The following is a 24,886-nucleotide window of genomic DNA, read 5'->3' as shown; positions in this document are numbered from 1 at the left end:
GGGAAGGAAATATACTTTAAAAAGACAAAACCAAAAAACAAACAAACAAACAGGCACACTAACGTCATTGCGTAGATCATAAGCATGTTTGGCGTGGAGAATTTCAGGAGTGTCCCAGACGTAGCAACCAATGCCTTTCAACCAGTTGAGGTCATCCTTGTATACAATCTAGAGAATGGAAACAGATAAAAGGGATCAGCAAGATAAAATTTCACTGTAACTTTAACATCAAAGACTGAGGATGGGCACCCTCTGGACTAAGCATGACTTTATAGAATAAAAACTAAAAGCATTATGCAATGAGGTCAAGGGTGCCATGGAAACATTGGCACACAGAGCCTTGTTTCCAGGGACAGCTCTGAATTCCAGTAGGACCCATGGTTATAGAGAAAAAACAATACTGAGGTGAAGAAATAGGTGAGCTTGTTTCTCTTTAGGATTGGCATGTGGGGCTGGGGAGAGGAGACATTTGTAAGCAATGGGCTTACATCGCTGATCTGATCCGTGACTTTTCTGACGTGACTGTTGACTTGCAAGTCAGGGTGGCAAATCCACTCATGGAGGTGCAGGCGGTAATCAATCTCACTGACTTTCTTCTGAGAATCCTTCGCAGTAACCATCTCTACCATGTCGGGTACTGTGTGAATTTTCATCTTGTTCTGTTCATAAACTGACTTGTACAAGCGCTGTGAAGTTAAAATAATGTGCCAGTTACACAGGAAACTGTTCTCAGCATCATGGCAACACATGGCTTTCTTATATACCAGAATAGTCAGGAAGACCAACTTACAGCAATCATTTAGGGGCAGGGTGGGGACTGGAATTTTCCAACACTTTCTATGGATTCGTGGGGGTGGGGGAAGCAGCATGGGCTGAAATAACGCTTAGCTTCTTCACTTATGCACAATCAATGTCACATGCATTGTTTAATAGAAAATGTTCTGTTTATAATAGATGGCTGTATCGCTTGGCTTCAATTTGAAGTAAGCCCTTTGAAGTTACTTACATCAATGTTGAACTTGCCAACTCTGAGACATCGTGCTGTATTTGGATCATCTTCAACACTTTTTGGTAAAGTATAAAGAGCTTTGAACTTTTCATAGTCTTCCCGATATTTGATCTATAAAGAAAAAGCACAAAGGAAGAAACACAATTTGGGGGGATAATGGATCTATATTGTTATAAGAATATGAGACTCTGAAATCCAGCCAACTTGGGGTCACCACTTCTCTGAGCTTCTTTCCTCATTTGTACACAGAGGTAGAGGTACAGCAGTCGTACCTGCCACAGGTTATCCTGAGGCTTACATCAGACTATGTCTGAAAGTACTTTTTAAACCGTAGAGCTATACAACTTTAGTTGCTGTTTTCTAATACTTTTATACTAATATTAGTACTTGTACTGCTACTGGGACTAACTCATTTCAAAGATTATGTAATTTTTAAATAATCTCTTCTGGGATAATGGCTTTGTTTTTCTTAATCACAAGTGAAAGATGAAACGTGTGCTCAGGAATTTCTTTGTTTTTAATAACCAGAAAGCCTGGTGCTTAAGAGACACAATCTTTGAGTTTCAGGTTCTATAAGGTTTTCCAAAAATACAGTGCAACCAACTTCTATGGGAAAACCAACTTTTCGTTTGTAAGCCATATTACCTATTAATTAATGCTGCATGATTTTTTGAACTAGGAGGTAATGCCCTTACAGAGACTAAGATATCATCTCCTCATACATAATAAAATAACAATACTCTCACAACTCAGAGGCCCACATCTCAGTAAAAATATGGGAGATGGGAGTATTGGTGTTAGAATTCTTGCAAAGCTCTTCACTGACTGGAAACCAACCAAAATTCTTATCAGTATTTTCTAGAACATTGGTTCCCTTGTTCCTTACATCTAACCCATTCTTCATCTATAAGGAAGACTGTAGTCAAAAGAGCTTAAAAAAAACTGTTAGAACCCTTATTTAAGAAATCGATTTTGTTGTGTCACACCTTGTTCCAAAAACATGTTGTCGAAAATCCTGCCTCTATTACTTTTTTTCATAACTAAAGAAAAAATTCCCTGCTGAGCTTTCTAAAATCCTACCTACAAAACTTCTCTTCCCAAATGAAAAGCTGACTCCTTTGGGCTAGTCTGTTTGCAGTCTTCCAAACTGTTGGGGCTGGGCAAAGTCATGTGTCTCAGTTTCCTCCAGGTAAGAATTAAATTAATTTCATATACTATCTAACAAAATCCTTTTTAAAACTATGCATCTCTAGGTCCATTAGAGGGTAGTAAAGTCCATTTACTGGGTCACTAACTTTTTAAATGAATAGAATATAATTAAAATGATTAGAGTATATTGTCTTTAGTGTAGCAGTAAATACTCTTCATTAAAATATGTCAGAAGAACTTACATAAATTTCAGGGGCGTGTGTGTGTGTGTGTGTGTGTGTGTGTGTGTGTGTTGATTTGCAATATAAAATAAATTTCTGTGGGTTTTGGTCAAAAAAAGTTTTGAGAAATATTGTTCTAGAATGCTATATAAAATGTTCACAATTAAGAAATAAAAGTCTCTAAAAGAGGTAAAGTTTCTAAAAGAGAACTGCGTTTATTAGAATTGCACTGAAAATTACAGGAAATTTTATAATAAAAGATTTTGCCTAAGAACATTTTAGGGACAATGGGGCAAAGATCATAAGACTTTATACTATATTTTTAAACAGCTCATGTGATTTAGGATATTTTACGATCATGTCTATCTTAAGAAAATTTCCACTTTAAAAAAGCAGATTTTCAAAGATTTTTAAATTTTTATATTTCATAGTTATAAAGATAATTATTTACTTTTTAATCATTTATTCAAGGCTGGTGTAATAACCAGTCATCACATTCATTGGTTTATTTTGTACTACAGTCCACATAATTCTATTTAAAAAGAGTCTATTTTGTATGGTATACTATGTCTTCCATCTATCCTCACGTCTGGCTGTAATAGTATATCTATGTTATTTGTAGGCAGGTAGCCTAAAAGGCCACATCTGTGTCCTTCATGCAAGTGTTTGTGATTCTCTCTAGACTTTAGGGCCTTTGAGAGGAAGAAATTAAGTGCACAGAGTTTGTGACGACTGAGCATCTGGAATTACCTGCTGGTATAACCCTATGGAAGTACTGTGGGTACTTTTGGACAATACATGTATCAGGCAGAAAAATCCTGGGAGTAGACAGCAGGGGAGGGCAGAGAGTGGGTAAGAAGGCTATCACATTTGTATTTGACTTACATTGCTCACTAGATCCTTCTGGCTCTTGGCATGTGTCAGGGACAAGGTGCTGGAGGGCAGAATGTAGCTGGTAGCTTTCACTTTATCCCAAGCCTCTTTGTACAGATTCTGTAGGGGTTAAAAATCTTCTTGTGAATATGGAAACATGCATTCTGATTAGCTGCTGAATAGCAGATTCCCTCTCTTTCCCCCATTTCTTTCCTCAGATCTGACCAAACTCTGGATCATCTTACTCTGTTGGATCCAAGTACCCTTAAGTGAATAACTGATTTAATACCATGACAGTAATTTCATAATTCATTATTTTGTTCTTTACCATAGTTCTTAGTACAGTTTGACAGTTATCAGATTTTTTGATACTATATTCATTCCCTATAGGTCTAACATTATTAAAAAAAAAAAAAACCTGTTGACTTTTCCCTACTTTTATGTAGCTAGTGGAACCTCAAAATGTGTTTGTTTCTACTCCTAGGTATTTGTTTACTCAGGAGAAATAAAAACTAACATACTAAGTAAACATGCCATAGGATAGATAATGACAAAAGGCTATATGCAAACATAGGCTGCTGCTTTATTCATAACTGATGAAAACTGGAAACAACTCCAGTGTCCTTCAACTGTGAATGGATAAACTGTGATATGTCCATGCAATGGGATACCATTTTGCAATAAAAAGAATAAACTAATGATTTATGCAGCAATCTGCATGATACATAAATGCATTTGGCCAAGAAAAAGCAGCCAGACCTAATGGCAACATACTATACAATTCCATTTAAATGACATTTTGGAAAGGTAAAACTCTAGGGATAGGAAACATCTCTGGATGCAAGAAAAGAGGAGAGAAGAAGCAGGAGGGAAATTTGGAGGTGATACAGAATTTTTCTGTATTTTGACTGTGGTGATGAATACATGACTTTATATATTTATCAAAATTCATAGTACTATATACCAAAAATGGTGAAATTTACTATACTTAAATTAAAACAAAAAATCAATTAGAATAAGGAAGGGGACTAAAATGGAATACAAATTGTAATGAATAAATCTAATTGTGTTACAAATGTATAATAAGACTACAGTGAAGGAAATGGGGAGGAAAATAACTAATTTATTTTAGAAAATGGTATTTTGACAGGATACTCTAAGACTACAGATAAAACTAACTGTACACAAAATCCTGTACTCCAGTGAATTTGTTTCTCATGGGTATAGGTTAGCAATTCTGAAATTACTTTATATGCATACAAGGGTTGCAAAAATAAGTAAGTATGTAATAGATAATGAGAGTCAGGCTTTTTACTGAAAAAGAAAAAGAAAGTTACAAAGTTAGAAAAAGAAGTTATAGATCAGGAAAGAGAGAAGGCTAGAATGAACCCTGTGGTGTTGAATTCCATTGGAGAAATCAGTATGAACTCAGTTTTAAAAATAGATATAGTTGGATGTGAGAGAAAGCCTGAGGAGAAACAGGATATTTGCATAGTTCCAAAAGATCTCCTTCAAGATATTTATTAATAATAAAGGGGAAAATAGCAACTTTATAGTGGAGAAGCTCAGCAGAGTGCAACTGCACCAAGTGATGAAAGTCGACATCCCCTATAGTTGACATCGTGTACCATCTGCTATGATGCACTGAGAAGGGCACATTACTAATGTGTTATTTTTGCCAAAAATGCATACTCTCAATTTAATCATGAGAAAACACCATACGAAATCAAATGAGGGACATTTCTATGGAATAACCGACTAGTATTCTTCAAAGGTGTCAGGATCAGAAAAAGACGAGGAAAGACTGAGAAACGATCAGATTGAAAGATCTAAGAAGTCATGAAAACTAAATGCAGTGTGAGACTCTGGACTGGTCTTGGGAACAGAAAGTACCTTAGTGGAAAAACTGATGAAGTCTGGGTAAAGTCTATAATTAACATTACAACAATGTTAATTTCTTAGTTTTGATAACTGGACTACAGAGAAAACTATGTGGGCATCTGTACTATTTTTGCAATTTTTCTGTAAATCTTGAATTATTTCAAAATGAAGATCGAAAAATGTGTGTTAATCAGTTCAGAGGAGGAAAAAAAGAGTGCTTTGGTTGGGCTGTAAGCCATTGGCCACTGGAAAAGCCAGAGAAGGACAAATTCAAGGTCAAGAAAGAATAGTGTCAACAGTACCTGCCCGCAATACGGAAGATGTTGCTCAACTTGGGTCAACTTTGTGCAATAGTGTAATATTCAAATTAGGGCTTATTTAATTGTAAGTAGGAGAATTCATAAGATAAAATAGGAATTGAAAGGTCCAGCTAAAAACTGGACAAACCTTTGGAAGTAGAGTGCCTATCCCTTTTCTTATTGTCTCCAAAGAGGAAAAAAGGTAACTCAAATGCAAGAGAAAAGAAAAACTCAACTCACACTGCTGTAAAGCTCCTTCAGATTCTTGATTCTGTCATGATCCACTGTTTCTACAACTGTCGTATATTTGTCCTTATTCTGGTGATAATTTTCTTTATATTTCACCTACGGACAAAAAATGACGGGTTATTATTTCTGCTGTTTGAAAATACATAAAGACAACTAATGGCTTGTTCTGGAAGAGAAGATAAGACAGACACACCTCACTGGCATTAATGCCGCTTTGAAGAGCAGTCACATAAACTGGTGTATCGGTGACCAGATTATAATTTTGCAGATTTTCTTTACCTTCTGCTGTGTATTGTATCTGTAAAGAAAAACAAAAGTCATCAAAAATGGTACAATACAGCTCTGCCATCAGCTGTAGCAGTTTTTGCCAACTTAGATGTGCCCTTATTATTTCTGGGTTTCTGCTTTAATACTACCACTTTACAGTCTTGCAGACTTTGTATGGCTGTCAAAAGTCATAGTTTCTCTTGACCAAGAGTGGGTCTAGATCTTTGTCTCCTTCTTTTCATTGTATTTTCCATGCCTATACTCCACCCCTGACAGCAACCCCTTTATTTTGATAGTCCACTAGTTTGCCATATCAGAGCTGAGCCATATGCTGGGGGATTTTTCAAATAGCAATTGTTTTACTTCAAAACTTACTTACCTATGGTCAAAGTATGCATTTGCATTCTACTCTATGTAAGTTAACCTGATCAGCTAAGGTATTGATGCTGAGAGTAGTTCACTATGAAACACTTCCCAGATAACTTTTTGTTAGAAATGTGTAATGCCTTAAACTATGGAGAGACTAAACCCGAGAAGGTCCAGCACCAGAGCAGTCCACAAGGAGAGGTAGTACCGGGCAGTGGGCCTTTGGTTCCCTTTGGTCATACATTGTCAGAGCAGCTTTCTCGGTCTGGGCACAGGGACCACCTTGCCAATACCCACCATGGATTCCATTGATTCACGGCGAGCTAGTCTATCTAGGAAGATGGGCTCACCTGACTCTGGAGGTCGTATGATTTCTTGGCTTGGAGGATCTGGGGTGTATCCCAAACGTAGCATCCAATGCCTTTCAGCCAATTCAAGTCATCTTTATACACATTCTGCAAGGAAGAAAAAATAGTAAAAGACGATAGGTCCTAACTAAATTTACAGTTGAATATTTTGATGATTTCCTATTAGCTTGTGGCCATGCTCAGGGCTTGCTTTGTGGTCACAGGATGGGCCTCTCAGCAGCTGGGCAGTCTTTAACACTCTCATCTAAAGAAGTTTAGGAGGAGAGCAATAGCTAAGTCTTAGCCTAGTATTAAACAGACTAAATATTTAACACAGGTGTCCCATGGCTCAGAGGGATTCTTACACCGAAAAGTGGTTACTCATGCCATTTTGTATCGAAAAGCATGGGGGCCAAAGCAGGGCTGCGTGAAGGCTGTCATTAAGTCTAGCTGTGGAAAAGACATCATACATCACTCAAGATCTCCTGTGCGTTTCTGGCCCGTATAACATTGGGTTCTTCCGGAAGAGATGTCCACTGGTGGAAGTAGTGTCGGTACTCTAGGTCGCTGAGGATGTATTGGCATTTTTTAGCCAGCACGTGATTCATCATATCATTGGGGATATGGATATTTGCTTTGGTGTCCTCATAATTTTTTCTGTAGTTCAACTAAAGAATAACATTTTTAAAGACAAAAATAATAAAGGGAAATGTAAATTATTCAGATCAATCTCTTTTGGAGTCTTATTTCTAATATAGATCAGTGCATTTAGAATACGCTAAGGTTAAAAAATGATACTTTAATATATTCTTCTTTTAAAATTTCCCAACCTTTTATAATACAAGGTAAATAGTGATCTTGTCGTCAAGTACAGAGCCCTCACTGTGTGTTTGGTAGTGGAGGAGGGAGGCTGGAAACTCAGTCATCTAACATGCTTAAGGGATGGGGGAAAGTCTCAAGACTGACTCATTCCCACTGCTCCGTCCCGCTAATCTCAAACCAAAAGGCAGATCAGAAACAAAGTCAAAGTGAGCTTTCCTTACCGCACTCCTCATCTTTTGGAAATCCAGACAGTGAACCACACCAGGGAACTCACTGATTTCTTTTCCAGCCAGGTAGTGACCCTTCTGCTTCTCAAATGTCTCTTTGTATTTAAGCTGTAAAGTAGGTACCACATTGAGAACTACTGGGATTTTCCAACCAGCCCCTTGCTCGCCAATAAAGACTCTCAAACCTATGAGAAGAATATGTCCTACCGACCTCACTGTTCACATAGTCGGCGTGCTTGGCTCCGACAATAGGAATGTAGCGTTCGTCCAAGGTGTAGCCATAGGCTTTGGTCCCCTCCCACGCCCCTTTGTACAGTATCTAGAACAAAGAAATGTGTGTCAATGGAAGTTTGCCTTCGATTTCTTTCAGATGCCACTAAAAAGAAAATGGTTAAAATCAAGGTGAAATATTTAAAAGTGAGGCTTAAATCTTTATTTATAGCCATTGGTACCCATTAACAGGTTACAGTCTTTTGGCTTGGTGCAAATGAAATCTACAGATTCTAGGGCATTTTAATACTAAGTTTAACTATATTTACAGTTATAAAAGTCAAAACAAATTTGCACGTCGGGAGAGAATCACAAAAGATCGCTTCCCATTGAGCATGCACACATATATCATCCTTTAAGTTAGTGGAACTAAACTTTAGAGGACAAATCTTCTTTTGTTGGCTGGAGATGTTTGTACATAATTGCTGAAGAGGGCCAGCCTTTCCTTTTTTTTTTTTTTTTTGGTAGCTGCTACAGCACTTGCTACATTATTATCTACCTATTCATTTGTATGTCTGTCTCTCTCACTTGTGTGAGCTCCTGAAGGGCTTGTTTCATAGAGCTTTAGCTCTTCAGTGCCTCTTACAGGGCCTAGCGCATCACAGTAGCTCAAAAAATACCAGCTGAATAAATGTTACTCTCTCCGAATAATATGCTAATTTTAATAAATGAGACTAAATATAACAAAAAATAATCGATCTCGCTATAAGTTCAGTTGTTCACGAAATCATCCAAAAACATGAAAACTGACAAGAGTTTACAATTCGGAACTGAGTTGTATGTCACATAAACAGAACTTACGGTACTGTAGAGCTTTTCCATGTCTTTGGAGTGGGTGATATATGGCGTATCTGGAGAAAATATATACTTGCCCTTTATTAATTTATTAAATGTTTCTTTGTATTTAACCTAAGGAGAGAAAACCAAACAAAACCTTACTATAAATGTATTTTTAAAGTTTCATAGGATCTACCTAGCAAGATAATAATCGGTCTACATGTAGAGATTAAAATGAACTACCTGGCTCAATTTCAGTCCTTCAGCTAATATAATAGAATAATTTTGGATGAGAATATGGATACTATCTAAAAGTGGGTATAATTATACCACTTACTAGCAGCTTTTAAGACATTTGTTCCCAAAGATCATCTTATAATCCCCCACCCTTATTTTCTTACAGGTAATTATCTGAAGTTAAGCCAATCTGTTCAGCGACAGACAACTAGCTCCCAGTCTATATGTCTCGTTATACACATAGCAAACTTACATCACTTTGATTGACTGAGTTAATCTTGGCCAAAACAATCTCTGGAGGATCTACCACACTTGTGAAGTTAGGATAGTTGTCAAGAGCAGCTTTCTTATATTTTACCTGCAAAGACACAGAGATGAAGACAGGTCTCCCCCTACAGGGTACCTATTCCCACATGGCAGCTAAAGAGGCCTGGTATTAGGTAAGAAGAAGGCTTTTGTACCTGATTCACCATTTCTTGGTTTTTAGTAACCCTCACATGCTCCACAGAATCCAGGGGGATCCAGCCAATGCCTCGGAGCCATTCCAGGTCGGCTTTGTAGATGTTCTGAGAGCAGGAAGAGAGATATGATGCGGGAATAAATGACTCAGACACAAGGTTACTGACAGCAGATTAGAAATTTTTTTTTCCAGAAATTTTAAAGGATTTCCTCTTGTGATTATTGTCTCGTTGATTCAATTATGATTTTATCTGTTCACCTAAGCAATATTTCTGAAAACTCTTCCTATGTATGAAGCATTATGCTAGGTGCTTTGAGGGATAAGTATAAAGAAGATGTAGACATAGAGAGAAGTCCTTTACAAAGTGGAAAGTGGTAAGTGCTGTGAGATCAAGACCACTCAGGTGCTATGGGAAGTAAGGGCAGGGAGCTGTTGTTTTCAGCTATGAGTATAAACAAAGGTTATACCAAGGAGGTTGAAATTTTAGATGGACTTAGTATATTTAGTGATACAGAAATATGCAGTACATCTAGAATAAAGGAAATTACATAAGTAAATGCTCATGTGCTGTAGGGTAGGAGGAGGCAACCCTCTGGTCAAGCCTGTCTCTCACCTTCCCCACCTAGCTCCTGGATTCTCCCAGCCTGCCCATACCAGATGAAGAGGAGTCACTAATCTGATTAAAGTTCCAGGACGGCCTTCCTGCTGCAGTAGTCAGTGAGGTGGGAGGTTTAATTCCAGCCCCTGTGCTACAGGTAAGCTTTGACTTCCTGTTTTTGTTCTGATAATGATGGGAAAATGCAGGTAGGTCAGCTCCTTTGTGCACCTGAGCATCATGTTGATGCATCATGTTTCTGTTTCCTACAGACTGCTGGTGTCAGGTAGAGATATTGATTCAGGATTCAGTATAAGGCCTAAGTCACGTTCTTTCCCTAGCTTCACCAAAGCTCTGCATGAGAAATTCTGGGCCTTCATGCAGCTCATCAGCAGTCTGTGTCCCTTTTGTTTTTGTTTTGCTTCAGAAATGCCTTGAGGAATGAAGTGCTCGGCAAAGCAAGAATGGGGCAGTCCCAGGTACTTGACTATGCTATTATGCAGTGTTGTCAAATCCCAACTCAATCTTAATTCCCATTGAAGCTCATCATTATTTTAAGCGAGTTGATAATTTTTTTCATGCAAATATGAGTGAGGAGTTGCTGGTGCCAATAGTACAGAAATACCAGAGTTTCAAAAACATCAACTTTGAAAGTTATTCAGAAATGTATAGCCAGGAGGCAAAGCTGTCACCCAATCACTGCTCCCAGTCTTTCTCTACATCATATCAAGCTTCAATTCCCTTCTTGAAAAAAAACTAAATATTTATGGCTCCAAGTTTCAAAGACTGGTGGCTCTGGAGTGCTGCTTATAATTCTCAGAGTATACCATACGTTTCTAGATAATTAAGAAACAAAAGGCGCTTACATCACTCTGCAGTTCATAGGCCATCTTTGCCTGAATAACATCGTTTTGGTCTGGATGGCATGTCCATTGGTGCAGGTAATTACGGTAATCAATATCACTGACAAGGGTCTGCCCCTGCTTGGCGGCCAACACCGACATCATGTCACCAGGTATATTGATTTTGGTCTTTGTTTTATGATAGTCCTCCTTGTATAGTCTGTCATTCTGAATCTGGCCCGCATGCTCAAACCAAACCAGTTTAGGATCATCTCTCATGGTTGGAACACCAACATAATGACCTTTTTGTTTTACATGTTCGGCTTTGTATTTCAGCTGGTGGGAAGAAGCACAGAGGTTCCATTAGCTTTGATAAGTACACAGGGCAAAAGGGACTTTAACCATCAGCAAATTCGGCCTCCCAGCTTTTTGTGTCACACACCCCCACCCCGAGAATAAATAATAAAAAGCACTGAAATAAATTTTAAGAATGAAGAAATATCAATTTAAATATCAGTTTAAAAATACAAAAACGGTATTCGTTTTCTAAGTCTAATTCTGTTCTATCTAAAGGTCTAGAGGTTTTAGAAAAGCGGGGAATAGAGGAAAAAGTGAAGATGGTGATGGATGTTAACTAGACTTATTGTGGAGATCATTTTGAAAAATATACAAATATCGAATCATTATCTTGTACACTTGAAACTAATATAATGTTATACTTCAATTACACCTCAATTAAAAAATAAATTTAAAAAAAGTAAAAAACTCAAATAATAGCTTTTAAAGAAGCCAAGGGTGGAAAAAATGCTGAAAGCCCATGGGAAAAAGACTAGAAGGGAGTATGTTCTCCAACCACCCCCAACCCCAGCAGGCCTGCCGAGCCAACAAGGAACAGTCCACTGTGCTATGCCTTAGCATAACTGGGTTCTCCCATGGGCAAGGTCCAGCTTTTGCAAAGCACACTCATATCAAGATGAATTACCTCACTCTGAACATCGCTAGAGTGATGCGCATGAACAAATGGCACAGCATCTGGAGGCAAAATGTAACCCGTGGCTTTTTGTTTCTCCCAGCCTTCCTTGTAGAGGTGCTAGAAGACAGAGGGCCACAACAGAGAGTTACACTGAGGAGTCAGAGTGGAGGAATATGTCGCGTGCAGACATTTCCGACAACTGTGTTATGGTCCTCCACCCCCACGCAAAGTCCAAGGCATCAAGGTAAGACCCATACCTGGTCCAGTATCCGGGCTGCCTCCTGGGCGGTGTGCAGCAGAGGGGTCTCTGTGAGGGTATACTTTGATTTGGTGTCATTCCAATTTTTCCGGTATTTAATCTAGAAACAAGAGGCAAGGGAATAAGTTACTTGATGCTAAGAACACAACGTAAGCAAATGCTAGCATCAATGATTACAATCTATATCTCAGAGAATAATTGTATTGCCAAGTATAAGTAGGTGAAAATCTTCATGATTGGGCAAGTTTAGAACTATAGCCATGTACTTACATCATTTAGGATCTCACCACTTTGTTTCGCTGTCACATAATCAACTCTGTCATCCACAGGAGTAAAGTTCAGAGTTTCTATTTTTGTGCGATATTTTTTCTATGGGAAAGAAAATATCTTTTAGACAGTCGTAGTCTTTCATCCTGTGTGAGCTGAGAAGGATATGCTAAATTTAAGGACCCTTCTCTACCAGAAGTGTAAAGCATCATGTTTGAAAGGCATCTTCTTAGCAATTTGGCTTTCTTCTTAGCATTTTATTTTTTAACAAATGGGTTGGCATCTTATACCTCCCACAGATTTTAAAGCAACAGGTTTGCTTAGCTCCCAAAGTAATGTGATTTATTATTATGTGTATCATAATACTCAATACAATTTTTTCAACTGCACAAACTTCTCTCAAGTGTATTGCTATTTCTGAAAAAAAGAAATTCTCCTCTATAAAATTCCAAGCATCAATAAGGGTGCTGGGAATTCTATTATGGATGCAGACCCACTATATCCTAGCGACAATATAGGATTGTTTTGGAAAAATCTATGCTTGGCTTAAATGATGGCAATTGAAATTATTTAAATTGCCGACATGAAATGATTGCATTTTGGCTCATGCGTATATATTTATTCATTCTCTTAGGAAATGCACTAAATGGCAGGATAAAATCTTGGAATACCTCACTGAAGATATCCGCAGCGTGTTTGGCGTGATTGACAGAAACAGAATCATTTGGCATCCACCCAATTCCACGTAACCATTCCAAGTCAGCCTTGTATATAGCCTGTTGAGAATAAGGCCAGGATGAAGTCAGCAACCCTTGCCACATGGCCCTGTTTATTCTATCCATTGATCTAATGGAGAAATACAACTTAAGGATGACAGAGTCAAGCAGCTAGGCAGGTAACATAAGGAAATTAAATAGGAGGTCAGGTGGTATGACAAACTGAGGGACATATTTTCTATTTAGAAGGGATTAGCTTCGGTTCAGCTCAATGTTATTATTGCCAGGGCTAATGCACATCCAGAGTCTTATCCTCTAATTTTTCAAGAGAAATGGGAAATCCTAGGTTTGTACACAAAACTTCCTGGTTTAAAAACCTTGCAACTTAATTCAAAAAGTTTAAACACCATATCAACTAAAGAAATAATATTTGTACCTATATCTCTCCATGGACTGTCAATATTTCACTTATGACAAACCTTTGTTATTACTTAAATTCTGTAGAAATATTACTTTCACAGTAGTTGTCTTAACCCTGTAACAATTAAGAACTAAATTCACACTACCATTTATTTCTTGACATAAAGTCTAGATCTTTCATGACTTTGGTGATTTTGGTAGCATACTATAAGGTATAACTAAAATCAAATTCTTGGCTGTATAAAGATATGAAGTGATGACACAAGGATTTAATGACATAAACTTTCTGAAAGTCATGGAAAAATGAGAGAAGAGCTCATCCCAAATTGCGGCTTACTCACATCACTTTGCAGTTCATAGGCTTTCTTGGCCTGAATCACATCGTTTTGGTCGGGCAGGCATGTCCATTGGTGTAAGTAATTACGGTAATCAATGTCGCTGACCAGAGTCTGGCAGTTTTTAGAATGCAAGATAGAAAGCATATCCACAGGGCTTTGGAACTTAGTTTTCCATTTGGCCCATTGCATCCGGTACTCTCTTTCATTCTGAATCTTTCCAGCTATGAGGGCCCATCGGATCTTGTTGTCATCCCTTGCTGTGAGAGTGCCCACATAGTGTCCCTTCTGCTTCTCGTGGTCAAGCTTGTATTTATACTGGAGATGGAAAAACAAAGCAGATGGATCACAGTATACTCTTGATGCACATAAAGATTTGCTTAAGAAACTGAGAAGGTATACAAGGCCATACTTACGTCACTGGCAATCTCCCTGGAGGCCTTGGCGGCCTGGATAGGGATGGCATCCAGCCGTATATCGCAGCTCATCTTCATTTCATCCCAACCTTCACGGTAAATTTTCTGAAGAGAACAAAAAACCAAAATATCAGTCCAGATTAAGATTTACCACTAACACCAAGGTCTCAAGTAGAATTAATATCAGAGGGATACAATTTTGAAGTCCCAGAACCAGCTAAAGAAAAGAGAATAGGTGAAAGAATCATTCTGCAACACTGTACTGTAATATAAAATCATGTCTGGAGTCCAAAGATCTGGGCTTGACAGGAGTTCTATCTTTTTAATTTGAATCATAGCCTTGATGTACTTGTTTATGGTTTATGTAAAAGAGTTTTTTTAGCTGTTTCTTATATTGGTAGTTTTGGAATAAGTTTATGTTCAGACATGAATAGGCTATGATTGAATTTCTTTAATTCAGTAATTCGATTTATTTAATTTTTAAATTCAAGTCAATTTTGTGATCTTCAAAATTATAACCTTTTTACATTTGTGGGGTTTCTCCCCAATATAGTTCCTTAGAGCTTCTTATGTGATTAGTGATGTATATCGTTTGGGAATGTTAGATGTCCCTGCTGAAGTACAATTGGATAGTACTAGTCATTTTTTCAAATGTAGCATCTTTTGTTTATAAAAAGAAGTTAAAGGAGTAACTGATGTACGAATAATATTTTAAATATATATTCATATTTAAACAGACATATTCTGTATTGGCAATGTCAAAAAAGACTCAGAAACAACAGTAATTTAAATGTATAATTTAGAAATTATATCAATCAGTATGAGAATTTGAACAGTGTAGAAATGAGGGGTAAATTTCAGTTATTTATAGTTTTGTGGCTTTTGCATATCTGAAATATGAGAGCTCAGATAAATATTATCTTTATAAGTATGGATAGGTTTTGTATGAATTTTCATTCAAGTTTTTGTATGAATTTTGGGTAGTCCTATTTTAAGAACTGACTTGTTTTCTGTACAAAAAAAGTATTCTTCATATTTAAATGCTTATACTAGAGAATACTTAATGAAAACTTGTCATTATGGGTTTTTTTTGTTTTTTATTTACTTCTTTTTATTAAATATATTATTATATTATTATCTCATATGCATTAATTTGTATTTGCTTATATGGTCAAATATATTTTTTATTTGAACTAAAAAAAAATCTGGCTTAACACCAGTCTTCTTCATCTGCTAACTTTGAGAACATGGACAAATTCTTTAATCTTTCTAAGTTTCAAAGTTCTCATTTGATTAAAACAAAATTACTGTATTTTACTAATGTGGTTAGTTTGAAGATTGAATGAGTTGATTTAGTGTGAATTTGCTTGGTTACCTATAAAATTGTATACAAATAGTCTAAAAATGTTATGCTTTCTAAATGATGGGAAGAGTGTTAAATAGCAGATTTTTTTAAAGATTATGGTAATGGTGACGCTTGTGTAAAGAAATGTACATACAAATGGGATGTTTGATTTCTTCCAAAACACAAGCCATTCTCACTAATATCTAAATATCTAAAGTTAATACATTTACTTTTGACATAGTTTCAAATATTAGCCTTGCTTACATCATCATATCAATAGTAGGATTCTGGTATTTCCAGATACAGAAATGTGTTATGCAAAAGAAAGCACAAGAGATTTCCCAGAATTCTCCTGCCAAAGATGACTCTGGATCAAACAAAAGAGGCCAAGGAGGCTATGCCAAAATGAAGAGCTGACTGCCTCTCAATCCAGTCACTCGATGACAAGAGTACAGTGCACCATAATATTGATTCTGGTCTGAAAAAAAATGTATCAGTGCTCTAAAATTTTGTTTTTTTTTCAATCTTGGAAAAATTACCTCCCAAGCCGCTCATGATAATGAGCTGATGGTACAGGAATCTTCTTGAAAGATGCAAAGTTTCAAACTATGGTGAATTATACTAAAGTTGTATCCTTCTTCTAAGGTTGTACTTATTCTACACACAAGAAACCTGTGATCCATGAACTTTGCTGAATTGCAGAGTTAGCCACATACCTGAATTCTCACATTTTATTTAATAGATTTTTAAGTTGATTCCTTTGTTTCTCCCAGGCATATAATATTTATTCTGCCAATATGATAATTTCACCTTTTTCTTTCCAATATTTATTATATAATTATATAACACACTTATAATTATTTTGACTATAATGAAAAGTTCACTCAGTTAGCTAGAACTTCCAGCAAATGTTAAATAATGGTGATTTTAGTGGGCATCTTTGTTTTATTCCTGATTTAAATCAGAAGCTTAGTTACTGAGGATGAGTCTGGTCTTTGGTTTGAAATTTATTCTTTTAGTCATGCCAAGGAAATATTCATTTCTTCTTATTTTATTAAGATTTGATTTTAAAAATTTAGAATAAATATTGGATCTTGTCATGTGCTTCTTCAAATCTAGTATAATGAGCATACAACTATTCTCTTTCGTTCCACTACATTATTAGCTTTCTGACTATAAAACCTTCTTAGTATTCTTGGATGAGCCCTACTTGTTTGGATCATATCATATTTATGTACTAATGAATTTGATTTGTTAATATTTTATGTAAGATTTTCCACATTATTATTTGTCTAGTTCTCCTTTGTGGAACTATTCTGACAAATTTTGGAAATTGTGATAGCTTTTATTTTATCATTGGGCTCCATGATAGTTTGCTTATTTCTTGAAGTCCTGAAAGAATTCTTCTGTGAAATTATCCAGGTGACTCTGGCATTTGAGAAGAGGAAGGTAAGTCTTTAATAACCCTTCTAATGTTTTGCTATATATTTTCATTCTTTTTCTGGGGTCAATTTTGGTAATTTGCAGTTTCCTGGAAAATTCTCTATAGTCCAGGTTTTAAAATTGAAGAGTTTTGCGAAGAATTCTCATAGTTTGAGTTTATCTGAATGTTATTAATTCTCTTTTCTTGTTTGTATGTCTCTTCATTCCTCTTTCTACTTTCTTGTCCTTATCCCCTTCTCCCTTTTGCCATGTTAACATTGACTCATCAGTACCCGGCCTTGCCCAGTGACTCAGAGCCAGGGATCTGCTCCTCTCCTCCCTCCTGGTCCAGGACTGATGCTAAGGAGTCTTTCCCACCTCCACCCAGTCAATTTCTCTCCCTTGGCTATGAAGAGTACCATTGGTGATATTGTAACACCAACTAAGTGACTTTCCAAATAAAAAAGGGCATCTGTTGCAGTACTTACATTGCTCACATTAAGAGCATTGGCTCTGGCAAGATTAATTTCTGGAGTATCTGGCATTATGTGGATCGAGGTTTTATCCTTGTCCCAAACTTCTCTGTACTTTGGCTATGAAAAGAGTCAATAATAACAAAATTACTTCATAACTTTCAATGCATAACTTTCAATTTTTCTGATCTCAAATCTTTTCATATTAAGGTAAAAAAGTTCTAGAATCTTTTCACATAATTTACTCAAATTTGAATAAAATCTTTATTAACAATTTTTATTAATAATTTGAATTTTTGTTTAAAATTAATAACATAAAACAACCCATCAATATTATTTATTAAAATCTTTGCTAGCATCATCATTATTATTATTAGATTATCAGGTTAATTACTTATAATTTGTTTATAACAATAACTTAATGTTGATATAGAGAAAAAGGTGACTTACAATACTAATATTTTCAGCATTTGATTTAGCAAGGACAACTTCAGGTGTGTCAACAATACTTGTGTACTTGAGGTTCACTACTGGTGTCCGATAGACACTATCTCGTAGGATCTCCTGGGCATTTTTGACTCTCAGTACTTCAGGAGACCCATCAGGCATCCAGCCAATGCCACGTAACCACTCCAAGTCAGCCTTGTAGATATTCTGAGAAAGAAAACAAAGTTAACTAGAAGCAGGTTTTTAAAAATTGTAGTGAAATAAGGAAGCAGTTTTGTGTTACATTTTATCTTCCATAAACAATAATAAAAACTGAGCACTGGCCTGACAAACATAACTCCCCATATGAACACTAGTGTTTTGTTCTGCTTGTTTTCTGTGGCTCGGGGTCTGTGTTGGGAACCTATGTATATTTTCAAAAGCAGAATGATGTAGAAGGAGCTCTCTGTTTAGGGGATGCATAAAAAAATTTTGAATAATATTAGGTAATCACCATACTAGTCAACGTGGACTTTAAAGCAATAATAATGGGCTCTCCAGTAAGATCTCCACAAAGCAGCCAGAATCTTTTCAAAAGTCACACTTCAAATCTGATGTCACAACATTCTCCTATCCTTTGGCTTCTCATTGAATTAAGATAATGACCAAAATCCTTAACATGGACTAGAAGGTGAAGGATGGTCTAGCATCAACCAGTCCCTACCTCTTCTCCCAGCCTCATCTTGTTTGTGCCTCCCTTTGGCCTGTGAATTCTGACCATGGCGACCTTTTAGTTTGTGCTTTTCATATGCTGGTTATTCTGTGTCTTCCTCATGGAGCCAACTCTTACTCTCCTATCATATCCCCATTAATCAGCACTTCCTTAGACAAGCTTTTCCCATCTCTCTTTCATAGTGCCACGATCACTCCTTCTCAGCCATCTCATTTTTTACTGATATTTTACCGATATTTGGAGCATGCTGTTAACCTTTGAAATTAAATTTATGAACTACAGCCATGTCCTTCTTCAATAAATAATTGAAGGACCATGAAAATTCTTATCTTTAATAAACTACCAACACTGCACCTGTTAGCAAATTTATAAAAAAAATTTGGGAGCACCATTAACAATGAAAATGAAAACCTTCTGAATAAACTAGTAGTAAGGTAGGAAATTATTATTTTTATTATTTATTATTATTATTTATGCCTACAGCACCTGGTCTTCCCAGGTGGTGTCCCATCCAAGTGCTAACCAGACCCAACCCTGCTTAGCTTCCGAGAACAGACAAGGGGCTTGCTCGGGGTGGCATGGCTATGGACAGTGGCTCCACTAGAGCATGAGCTCAGGATCTTCTGTGTGTAAAGCAGACATGCTAACTGCTACACTATGGAACCATGTCTAAGGTAGGATATTATTAAACTTGATAAAATGCTAAAGAGAAGTGCTAATGTAGGGAGAGTTGTATCTTCCCAAGTACTGGAAGGAATGAGGAGGCAAAGCTGTGGAAAACTTCCTTCCTGGGGAATCGCTCACTCCTCAGGCACCTGGGTTGGTGCTCCCCTCACAAGCACACACTTACATCACTCTGAAGGTCATACGCCTTCCTGGCATGGATGACATCATTCTGGTCAGGAAAGCAAGACCATTGGTGCAGATACTGGCGATAGTCCATGTTGCTTGCTAAAGCCTGGCTTTCTTTGGCAGCATTGATAGACACCATGTCTCCCGGGATGGAGATCTTGGCCTTGTGGTCATTGTAGGCCTTTTTGTACAGCCTGTCATTCTGCATCTTCAACACATTTGCTGCCCAAACCAGTTTAGGGTCTTCCTTGGCATTGCGACATCCAATATAATGGCCTTTCTGTTTCTCGTAAGCAGTTTTATATAGATACTGGTGGATATAAACAGAAGAAAGAAGAGTTGTTTTTCCAGACAGCCTGTTCAAAATAATTCTATTCCCTTATATTAGCCTTTTAGGGGCACTGTGAGCACCTCTAAGGCAAGAACTGTGCTTCTAGATTATCTCCTAAAATAGGCTCATCCAGTGTTTCCCAAACTTCCGTCATTGTTTGTCACCCTCGGGTTTTGCCACAAACAAGTTCCTCCTGTACTTCAAAATTTCAGTTAACTTGATTCTTTGTTTAGATGTGTTTATTTTTAAAGTGTAAACTTAAACTTTTATTTAAAAATGTATAATTCTATTTAAATGGAATAAAATCAGTATTTTTCTAGCTTATTCACGTACTGCATAAAATTATTACAGGAATACCTCTTCATGCTGCATTTCAAGAAACTGCAGAATTCTTTTTACCCATAAATATCTATTAAGTGCTTGTAAATTAACTGCTATTGAGATGATATTGAAAAGAAAATCAAAATCTGTGCTTAAACATAAGAGGAGCAGAACTAAGCGGAGATGCGTGGGAGTTGTCAAATTGTAAACATTATTCTTGAATTTGGGATTTTAAGACACTAATAACAATGACCTCCATTCTACTGAAATATAAATCCTGGAGAATTAAGTTAAAGATTAGTACAGTATTAACCCTGTGTGTCTACTGTTTAGTGTTTGATAAAGCTGGGCAAGGAGGTCTTACATCACTGGCAATATCCCTGGAAGCCTTGGCATGCTGGATTCCAATGGCGTCTGCTCGCAGGTCATAACCAGTCATCTTCATGTCTTCCCAAGCTTGCTGATACTGTTTCTGTAAATGGAGATTGCAATGCCACAGTCAATCTGAAGAGGGAGCTACTGAACAATGTAGCTAATGTGTTCAAGAAAAAACGTTAACAGTTAACACTGAAAATTAATCTCCCTTTAAGATTTATGAAATAGGCTAGTTTCATATTGAACTTAAGTTCCAGTAGATTTTTTTAAAGAAGGAAATTTAGGAGACAGTAAATCATGTAAAAATGGGAGGAAATATATTGTTTGGCTTTTAAAAGGAAAAATTAATAATATTCCACTAAAAATAGAACTACATACTACTATACATGCATATATATGTTTTTATGTTGTGTTTTTGGAGAAATCGCTGCATTTTTCTTTCCAACAAAGATAAGGACACATATCTCTATATTTTAAACATATGTGAATACATGCACAAGGGTAGGCATGCATGCACACAGCAATCATCAGTGGCTTAAAAACCGGAAATAAGAGGAATGGTAGGGCAATGCCTTAAGCTAAAGTCTCTCTGCAGTATACTGCCGAAAGGTTCGGCGAGGCAGAGAACACTGTATGAAGCAAGTGGGGTGCCTAGTGCCTCACATTGCTGATCTGTATGGCATTGATTTTGGACTGCAGCATCACTGGAGTGTCTGCTGGTACATTAACATTAGCCTTCTCTTTGTCCCAGGCATCGCGATACAGTGGCTGGTAAAAAACAAAAACAAAGGATGATTGATTAGTAAATAATTACCACAAGGATAAAATTATAGGAGCAATTTAAAGTTCTCTTTGGATGTCTCAGATAAAAGTGTAAATCAAATTTTGTTTTGTTTTCATTTGTGTTTTTATTTAGAATATTCCAATAGTGACTTCAACAAGAATATATTCATGTGTGATATAAATTTGAAATGAGTCAGAAACATGGTAGTATGATGATCCTTTTCTATTTACCTGGCAGGTAAACCCACCTTGCAGGTATTACAATATCCACATCGCTAATCAAGTCCTGGCTTTCTTGGCCCAAATAGTTATCATAATGTCTAATATTGGGGCTGCCTCTGGATTTTTAAACTTATTTCATGATTGAATAACAATTAAAAGGTGACAATTTTATGATCATCATATTAACTTGTGGACCTATATTATAGGCAAGGTCTCAAAGTGTGTATCAGAATCTGTGGAACATGAAGATGCTCAGCACACTTATGTTGACCAAAGAGTTATCTAAGTGAATAAAATGTGGATACTGTTAATTGATTGACTACATGAAATTCTATCATTCTATCTGGATACCTGTATCTTCAAGATTCTCATGCTGATATTAGCAATTTAAAGTTGACGATTAAAAATTTTACTAAGACTTCTTCAATTTGTCTAAACCCAGATTACCTCACTGATTTGTAGAGCATTGGTCTTTGCCAGGATGACTTCAGGAGTATCAGTGATGCTGGTGAATTTGAGGTCCTCAGGTTTTATACGATATAACCTTTCATTCAGAAGATTTTGGGCATTCTTCACTCTCACTACTTCCACAGATCCCTCTGGCAACCATCCAATACCCTTCAACCATTCCAGGTCTGATTTATACACGTTCTGCATGAAGGACAGGACCACAGAGTGCAGAAGAGTTAAATTTGCCTCCTAGAGCACAAGGCCAGCAAACCTAACACTATTTCTATTTAAATCAGCTGGGTGGCCAATCCCATGAAACTAAAAAATCAACATTAAATGTTAATATTTGGGTGTTACATCTCTGGTACACATCTCTGTGAGAAGTCCACAGTATCTCACGGGAATTGGAGCAGAGCTGACAAGTGGCACTTTTAAAATGACAGATAGCAATGACACATAATTTTGTTTTAATATGATGTTGAGCTTCTGTGCTCGCCACTTGAAATCTGCCTTTTATGTACCACTGAGAATAACATCTGTAGGAATTTAGGAGGAAAAGGTCCTTAGATGCATGTATAATGAGAAAAAATATACTTATCTCTATATATACCTTTCTCTCTACATAAAAATATAATATGTTTTTTCCTGCATGCATCATATAAACTTGAAATCCAATGTTTCCTTATGCGTAATCTGTTTCTGAAGTTTAGATAGCTGACCATGCAAATGTGAAGGATCAGAAAAACTGGGACTGAATTTTTTTCCTAATCACACAGAATAACAGAGATTTTCATCTCGATGAGTAAGGCCTTGCCACATAAGGAATTCTCTATAAGATAAAAAATGTTCAGAAAAATTCTACTATCGCAAAGTGTAAAAATGTTAGGTTCTATTAAGATTACCATTTAAATTATGTCCTCAGGGAATACACTGTGATTGAACACACAGACACACATCTCCCTGAGATTCTGGTGATAATATACGCACATCGCTCTGCAGTTCGTAGGCTTTCTTTGCCTGGATCACATCGTTTTGATCTGGCAGGCACGTCCACTGGTGCAGATAATTGCGATAATCAACGTCGCTAACCAGGATCTGGCATTTCTTGGCTTGAACAATAGACATCATGTCCAATGGTGTGTGGTGAATTCCTTTAGACTTCTCATAAGCTTTCTTGTATTCTCTGTCACTCTGGATCTTGGCAGCATGTATAGACCATACCAATTTGGGGTCATCTTGTAGGCTGCGGAAACCCACATGGTGCCCCAGTTGCTTGCGATAACCTTCTTTGTATTTGTACTAAAGTTGTGAAAAATTAGATAAAAAGACATAGGGAAATAATGTAGCATGAGGATTTTTCATGAAATGTTTTCAGAATATTTTCTTAGCCTTAATGTAAATTGGCTCAACATTGGCAGTCATTATATATTTCAGTTCATTTTAAGGAAATTAGATAGGGTTATTTAGGTAGTTTTATAGAGGACATGAGTAAATTAGGGGGAAAATAGTATGGTGACCAAGAGTAACAAAAAATAATATTAATAGCTAACATTTACTGAGCAATCACTATACACCAGATGCTATTATGTGTGATTCAAATGTATTAGGTCGATTCATATGAAATTGCTGAATTTTTTAGTTAAAAATATTTGATAGTGGAGATCATTATCTTGCCTAGTCCTCACACTATCTCTATGTGGTAATGTTATTATTAACACGTATTTCAGATGGGGAAAATAAGGCACAGTGAGGGTAACCATGGTTACCAAAATTGCCTGTCAAGTGCGACATTAGGTCCGATGGTCCCCAAAGGGTACTGAAGGCACCTCAGGTAAGAAAAAGTCATGTGTGTGGTTTAGGAGACAGACAAGAAAGGTACATGTTTCAGGAATGAAAAACAAGGTTGCTGGTTTGAATCAGAAGATGATAACAAAAGGTCAGTGGATGAGAGTTTCTATCTTGTTCACACTTGTCCTAAGTGTTTTAGAACTAGAGTAAGATAGTTTCTCTTTCTTTCCTCTTTATGGATAACTTAGGAAAGTTTGAACAAAGGGAGATAGAAAGAACTGGGAATAAAGCAGATACTGTGGCTCAACCATGTTTTTTAGAGATAAAAATGAGGATTATGAAGGAAGAAATAGCTGTATATATATGAGGTGAAAAGTAGAGAAGAGCCTGAAGGAAAGAAATAAAGGTGGCTTAAAGATTTGGAGCTGGAGGGGGCTTGATAGGATAACCTGACTCTCAGTAAGTTTTAAAATTACTATTAAATTACTATTAAATGAACTTTGGAAGGTTACTAAGAGCAATATACATAAGTCTCCAGTATAAAATCTTGCATATCAAATGTGATTTCAGTCTTAAGTCTTCTTAAATGTATGAAACTTTCACCTGTGATTTGTATTTATGGAGAATGTCATAAATATTTCTGGGATAAAATCACATTGTATTAGTTCCTGAATTTTTCCCAAGAATTTTGCACAGACCCTTCATAATATTTTACTTTTATTGAGAAACAACTTAGAAGTTATTTACACATATACGTCATCTGTTTACCTTAATGTTTTTCATCTCATTTTAATGTTTTTAAATAGTCTTTAGTATAAGACAAAAATGCAATTGTTTGCATAGACTTTTTTTTTTTAATTCTTGAAAAATATTCTCCCTATTTGTTGTATAGACTAGAAGAGAAAAACCACAGGGAAACAGGAGCTGTACCTCACTGGCAATTTCTCTGGAGGCTTTGGCATGCTTGATTTCAATGGCATCTGCTCTCAAGTCATAGCCTTTCTGTTTGGCTTCATCCCAGTCTTTCTGGTAGAGTTTCTGTTGAGGGAAAACACAAGTTGATTTGCAAGAATTGAAAATAAGTGAAT

General features: G+C 36.6%; 1 protein-coding gene across 1 annotated transcript in view; it reads right to left on the bottom strand.

The window, feature by feature from the left end:
- Positions 1–24,886, bottom strand: part of NEB (nebulin) — a 185,635-nt gene that overhangs the window by 57,189 nt on the left and 103,560 nt on the right. The window contains exons 84-111 of the mRNA XM_016151113.2: positions 24,729–24,836; positions 22,998–23,309; positions 22,008–22,211; positions 21,219–21,323; positions 20,545–20,652; positions 19,527–19,838; positions 17,968–18,171; positions 17,533–17,637; positions 14,278–14,382; positions 13,868–14,179; positions 13,062–13,166; positions 12,394–12,492; positions 12,122–12,223; positions 11,874–11,981; positions 10,916–11,227; positions 9,456–9,560; positions 9,248–9,352; positions 8,782–8,889; positions 7,922–8,029; positions 7,705–7,818; positions 7,132–7,329; positions 6,665–6,769; positions 5,875–5,979; positions 5,673–5,777; positions 3,265–3,372; positions 1,007–1,120; positions 489–686; positions 64–168 (exon numbers count right to left, since the gene is read on the bottom strand). Coding sequence (XP_016006599.2) covers positions 64–168; positions 489–686; positions 1,007–1,120; positions 3,265–3,372; positions 5,673–5,777; positions 5,875–5,979; positions 6,665–6,769; positions 7,132–7,329; positions 7,705–7,818; positions 7,922–8,029; positions 8,782–8,889; positions 9,248–9,352; positions 9,456–9,560; positions 10,916–11,227; positions 11,874–11,981; positions 12,122–12,223; positions 12,394–12,492; positions 13,062–13,166; positions 13,868–14,179; positions 14,278–14,382; positions 17,533–17,637; positions 17,968–18,171; positions 19,527–19,838; positions 20,545–20,652; positions 21,219–21,323; positions 22,008–22,211; positions 22,998–23,309; positions 24,729–24,836 — 4,179 coding nt within the window. The remainder of the gene's footprint in view (positions 1–63; positions 169–488; positions 687–1,006; positions 1,121–3,264; positions 3,373–5,672; positions 5,778–5,874; positions 5,980–6,664; positions 6,770–7,131; positions 7,330–7,704; positions 7,819–7,921; positions 8,030–8,781; positions 8,890–9,247; positions 9,353–9,455; positions 9,561–10,915; positions 11,228–11,873; positions 11,982–12,121; positions 12,224–12,393; positions 12,493–13,061; positions 13,167–13,867; positions 14,180–14,277; positions 14,383–17,532; positions 17,638–17,967; positions 18,172–19,526; positions 19,839–20,544; positions 20,653–21,218; positions 21,324–22,007; positions 22,212–22,997; positions 23,310–24,728; positions 24,837–24,886) is intronic.

Source organism: Rousettus aegyptiacus, unplaced genomic scaffold (assembly GCF_014176215.1).
Source record: "Rousettus aegyptiacus isolate mRouAeg1 unplaced genomic scaffold, mRouAeg1.p scaffold_m13_p_2, whole genome shotgun sequence".
NCBI lineage: Eukaryota > Metazoa > Chordata > Mammalia > Chiroptera > Pteropodidae > Rousettus > Rousettus aegyptiacus.
Note: the sequence above shows the minus strand (reverse complement) of the source record. Positions and strands in the feature narration are given on the sequence as shown.